General features: G+C 32.9%; 1 protein-coding gene across 4 annotated transcripts; it reads left to right on the top strand.

Annotated features, from left to right (window-relative positions):
- Positions 1-2,026: 2,026 nt before the first annotated feature.
- LOC120079344 (transcription factor bHLH70) lies at positions 2,027-4,845 on the top strand. Of its 4 annotated transcripts, none has more exons than XM_039033602.1 (4): positions 2,027-2,750; positions 2,996-3,538; positions 3,668-4,042; positions 4,375-4,509. In XM_039033602.1, exons 1-4 carry the CDS (start codon positions 2,646-2,648, stop codon positions 4,378-4,380), a joined length of 1,029 nt encoding a protein of 342 aa, XP_038889530.1. In that variant the 5' UTR covers positions 2,027-2,645; the 3' UTR covers positions 4,381-4,509. The 4 variants fall into 4 exon arrangements, with proteins under 4 accessions (XP_038889530.1, XP_038889465.1, XP_038889608.1 ...); XM_039033537.1 differs by having other exon boundaries at positions 2,030-2,750; positions 4,428-4,845; XM_039033680.1 differs by having other exon boundaries at positions 2,031-2,364; positions 4,428-4,845.
- The last annotated feature ends 829 nt before the right edge of the window (positions 4,846-5,674 follow it).

The following is a 5,674-nucleotide window of genomic DNA, read 5'->3' as shown; positions in this document are numbered from 1 at the left end:
ACTGATAATACATCTTAGGGGGAGCCTAAGATAATATGATAAGGAGTCTCACTTCTAGGGGAGCCTAGGTTATTGATTGATTGATAAAACTATACGAGAGTCACTATAATTATGCATCTATTACAGATAAGTATTGATTTATAATTACTTATTATTGATATTAGTGAAGTTATCTTTATTGGGCACACTACCTCCCAAGATGTAGGTGATTTACATCGAACTGGGTTACCAATATTTGACATTATTTTACTTATTCTACATATTTAATAGTTGTCCTGTAGAATGCTATAATATTATCTGTAACATTGATAATTTGCCATAGATAACTCCTTACTTTCTTTTTTCAAAAATAAACGTTACGCGTGGTGCTGTAAAAAAGTTGAAGGGTTCAAGCCACATTATTTAAATATCAATCAGAGAAAATATATATTTAAGAGAGAGTTGTGGTTGAAACAATAAAAGAAGCCACATATATTGTGAGAAAAGTTACGTGTGGATAAACATCAACAACGAGCTGTTTGACTATAAAGTATCAAACATTGCAAAATCAAAGAAAATATGAGTTAAGAGAGGAATATTATGAGAGAGAGATTGTAAAAGAGTGAGATCAATTAAAAGAGTTTGTATGTGAAGGTTGGAGAACATCAAAGAAAAATGTTTGACAAAGGAAAGAAAAACAAAATTATACTCAAAACGTAGGAAATCTATTGAGAAAATTGTCCCAAGGTTTGGTAGTTGCGAATTTGATCATATGTCCCTTTCTCTCCATTCCCGTCTTAACTCGTTGTTATGAAACAATGTCAAAGGTTAAGGGTTTTTTTAAGGACATAATTAAAACATTTTACAAGTCACTATCACTTTTCCATCGTAATTATAACATAAATATTATCGAAAAGATTATTTGAAAAGAAATGAAAAGTAAAATGTTTAGTGTTAAAAATAAAATAGACTCTAGTAAGCAATTTGAAAACAACAATCAATTCAACCAAAATAGAACTGTATTTTATGTTAAATTCATAAATTAAATTCTAATTTATAAAATTGTTCAAAACATGTTTAATAATATATTTATAAACCATAAAACTAGTTATAATTAGTGTATTAGTTTGAATATAAACTATTACTTATGAATATGTGAACTTGGTTTATGTTAAAAGAAAATTATATCATATATTTATAATATTATATATATATTTTTAATTTAACAAAAATAACTGAGTTTATAACATGAAATATTATACTTGTTAATATTTTTATATTTTTTTAATATAATTTTGCACTTTAAAATTTTCAATTCAAAATCTGAATATATTGAAAACATAAAAATATTGTTTTCAAAATTAACATTGTTTAGATTACAAAATCTAAAAACAATGTTCAAAAAATATAATCCATAATGCTTACCAAATATATATTCATTGAACTTAGTGAATTTGGAAACCTAAACCAGAATCCAAATTGTCTAAATTGACTATCAAAATCTTAATTGCATTGACCTTACAATACATGAGTTAATTTAAATACTACTTTAGTTCCTATACTTTTGGTTTTGGTTCTTTTTGTCCTAATACTTTCAAATTGTTCATTCTGGTTCTTATACATTCAACTTTTGTTCATTTTGGTCCATATACTTTAAAAAGGTTCATTTTAGTCATTTTACTTTTACTTTTAATTCATTTTTTGTCCTTATACTTTTAAAAAATTATCACTTTGGTCCCTTCATTTTCATTTTTAAAGAATAAAAATTGTTACTTTTTAAAAGTTTAATAACCAAAATGAACTAAAGTTGAAACTATAATGACCAAAGTAAACTAAAATTTGAAAATACAACATCAAGGTCAACTTTTTAAAATACATATTAAAATGAACAAAAATTAAAAGTATATTGAAAAAAAATATATATTTTAAAAAGAGAAGGACCAAGATTTAAAAACAAAAAATACAAAGACCAAAATCAACCAAATCCAACGACATACCAAGATCCAAAAATAGATAAAGAAAATGTGTACTGTAATTTGTGATCCAAAAAAGATAAGGAAAGTAGGAAACCCAAATGTGAGGAAGACGGGAGGGATGTGAATGGCGCATCATGAGACGAGCGGCAGACTCCATAATCCACAGGGGCGTTTCCGTAGCCTCCTTCACTTTCGTTTCTGAAGCTATGGAGAGAGGGAAAGAGAGTCCCCACAACTGTCTGTCTCCGCTGCTGGACAAAACTGTCACCGCCAATAATGCTTGGGCCATTTTAAACTAACACGCTCTTCTTTTCTCTTCTCTTATCTCTCCTTCTGGAGCCATCAACTTGGTTTGAGTTTGAGTTTCAAGTTTCAAGTTTCAAGTGTATGGGGGACTTGCTGTAGACTAGTATATCTTCTTCAACTCTCTGTCTATTTATTTACCGCCCTTTCTTTGTCTTCATTACCTTTTCTACCTCCTCTTCGTCACTGTTTAACTTCTCGCCTTCCTCTTCGGACAACAGCATTCTTCTCCTCTAGCCATAGCATTTAATATTATTCTATATAGAGTATCAACTGCTCCAGAAACGAAGGAATTTGTTTTGGGCTGATATGGGGTCTCCTTCTGCTCATTGGGTTTTACATTTAATGCTATTGTTTTGTTAGTATCACTGTGGATTCGTGGAATGTATGTTGGTTACCTCTAGACAGAGAAGTAGAAAGGCTAAATTAATACACTTCAACACCTGCTCCGCTGTTCAGATGGAGAGGCTCCAAGGACCCATTAATCCTTGCGTATGATAAATGCTATATCTCTTAGCTTTTCCTATTTATTTCCGTTTTTCTTTTCCGTGGACACCCACTTTTAGCATTTTCAAAACAAGTGCACTGCATTCATTTAATTCTTCAAATGCGTTGCATTGAATGGCTTCGTGTGATTTCTCCAGGAAGTATATTAAAATCTCTACTTTGTACTTTCAGTGAACATGCTTTATTTCTTATTATATTCCTCTTCTCACTCTGGATTCTGTTCTTTTCAGTTTTATGGTGAATATTCAGAGACAGGTTGCTCGGAACAAGAATTCACAAACTTGGGATTTGAAGAATCAGAAGAAGTCTGTTTCCTAACCTCAAGTTTGGAAGATAAAGTACCATTCCTTCAGATGCTGCAGAGTGTGGAATCGCAATCAATCAAGGACAAGGAGCCTAACTTTCAAAGCTTGCTGAAGTTGCAGCACCTAAACAAACCATGGGAAGAGGGAGTTAGTAAAATTCAGGAGCTTGTAGAGTTGTTTTCTTCACCAATAAACTCAGAAACGAAGGACCAAAATCAACCTCCAAATTCGGAGGGAGTGAGTTCAGAGTGCAACCAAATTCAAGGCTTATGCCGGGCCCAAATGGCAAAAGCTCCTCCGGTCACCAAGGAAAGAAGAAAGCGAAAGAGATCGAAACCAACAAAGGACAAGGAAGAAGTAGAAAGCCAAAGAATGACCCATATTGCCGTCGAGCGCAACCGGAGACGGCAAATGAACGACCATCTCAACGTTATCAAGTCCCTCATACCTACCTCCTATATACAAAGGGTATACCATTCTTTAATAAAATATCGAATTTTTTTTTTTTTAAAAATTTGAATGAACATGTTTTCTCCAGTACTGATTAACTAAGAATGTCACATATGTTGATTTGACGCGTTTTTTGTGCACATGAAGGGTGACCAGGCATCCATAATTGGGGGTGCAATAGACTTCGTGAAGGAATTGGAGCAGCTACTTGAATCTTTGGAAGCGCTAAGGAAAGAAAGGAAGGGAGCGGAAACTGGGTGCAAGGGTGAGCAGTCAGAAGCGGGAGTGGCTTCAAATGGGAGAATAGGAGAAGGGGTTTGCGCGGAGCTCAAGTCAGAAGTGGCTGAGATAGAGGTTACAATGATTCAAACCCATGTAAACTTAAAGATAAAATGCCCCAAAAGGCAAGGCCAGTTGTTGAAAGCCATTGTTGCTTTGGAAGATCTTAGGCTCACAGTTTTGCATCTCAATATTACTACCTCACAAGCCACTGCTGCCATGCTTTACTCCTTCAATCTAAAGGTATTGCTCTGTTCTTCAATTCTATTATTTCCACTTCTTTTTCTTCTTTAGTGTTTACATAAGAGGGGGAAAAGAGTAGACTGCTACTCTGTGCCCTCCATCTGTAGTCAGCCTCAACTCGTCTGACTTTGGAATTCAACCACAGGGCCTCTAGTTCCAACTTCCAAGAGGCCGGCTCTGTTCCCACTTCCTCCCCTTTTTGTTTTTTCCAATACATATATATATGTGAACAATAATGAAAAGAGTATGCATTTTTTTTATAATTGCATGAACCGTTCCTGTTGGTAAGTTGACTATAAGAAATATGAAGATTATTGATTCGGTTGGGACAGGAGTAAAATTGTTTTAACAAGGGGGGTCTTGTGTTGACTGGGTGTGAATCCAGATAGAAGATGAATGTGAGCTAGGATCAGCGGAGCAGATTGCAGCAACGGTTAATCAAATATTCAGTTTTATCAACGATGGCAGACTGGTCAATGAGGCAAAGGCAAACTTCAGGCAGTGCAGTGGCAGTCGCTGACTATGGAAGGGACCCCTTCTCTTCCCCTACTTCCCTTTGAGAGAAAAAAAAAAGAAGTTAAAAAGAGAAGGCAAGCCAAGAAAATAAGGATGAGGTTAAGTTGGGGTGCGTGTGGGCACCTCGAATACTGTTCTTTAGTGTACCGCAGATGGGTTGGTCAGAATGGCAGGAAGGTTGATGTTTACTGCTTAAAACAAGTGTCTGTCGTCTCCTACTTTACGCAAATTCAGAAATATTTTACGAAATAAATTTATATTAATACAACTTTTTTTGGTTCGTTTTCTTTTTGGGATTTGAGTTTGCGGGGCCCACGGGAAAGAGGATGAGAGAACACACTCACTCATCTCATCATTACATTTTACATTTTTACATTTAGCAGATTCAGTTGTTGCCTTTTTACAGACTTCTTTTCTCAGACGAATTTTTACATTGACTTTGAGCAGTGGAGAATTGATAAAACATTTCACACCATAGGTGCAAATAATTTGAATTTGTTTGCAACCAACTTTTAAGAAATTGTTTGGGACAATGAGTTAGTTATTATAGTTAGATTATGATAGTCTATGTTTGGGTATAGATTATTTTAGTTTAAATTATAATAGTATGTTTGAGATGTAAACTATTTTAGTTTGAAAAGAAAATAGTAAACACAATAGCAAATAATAAAAAAATAATAATAAACGTAAAATAGTAATAATTATAGTAAATGCTAAATACCAGCAAACGAGGATTTTGAAATAGCGTTGACGCTAATAAGAGATTTTGAAATAGTTTTTACTGTATCAAAAGGTGGTTATTATATTTTGATGATAATTTTTGTCTCAAATGTCTTCTAAATTTTTTATAAAAGTTATAAATAAATAAATAAATTTTTAATAAAGTATGTTTTTAAATATAGAAAAAGGAGTCCATTTATTTATAAATATGGTAAAATGTGATTGATTAATAAACATTATGTCTATCACTATGACTCATAGATATCTATCATTGTCTATCATTAATAGACAATAATATTTTATTATATTTAAAAATATTTTAATAATTTTGTCATTTAAATCCATTTTTCTTTAGAAAAAGTATTTTAGAGAGTGTCATTTCAAATGATTCTTTGA

This window comes from Benincasa hispida, chromosome 1, assembly GCF_009727055.1.
Source record: "Benincasa hispida cultivar B227 chromosome 1, ASM972705v1, whole genome shotgun sequence".
Taxonomy (NCBI): domain Eukaryota; kingdom Viridiplantae; phylum Streptophyta; class Magnoliopsida; order Cucurbitales; family Cucurbitaceae; genus Benincasa; species Benincasa hispida.
Note: the sequence above shows the minus strand (reverse complement) of the source record. Positions and strands in the feature narration are given on the sequence as shown.

What these genes read in the sequence shown, in the direction of transcription:
- LOC120079344 (XM_039033537.1), top strand. Translation starts at nt 2,646, where the DNA reads ATGTTGGTTACCTCTAGACAGAGAAGTAGAAAGGCTAAATTAATACAC. An exon ending in AAGGACCCATTAATCCTTGC is followed by an intron (nt 2,751 to 2,995) that starts GTATGATAAATG and finishes TGTTCTTTTCAG; the next exon opens with TTTTATGGTGAATATTCAGA. An exon ending in TTTACTCCTTCAATCTAAAG is followed by an intron (nt 4,043 to 4,427) that starts GTATTGCTCTGT and finishes GTGTGAATCCAG; the next exon opens with ATAGAAGATGAATGTGAGCT.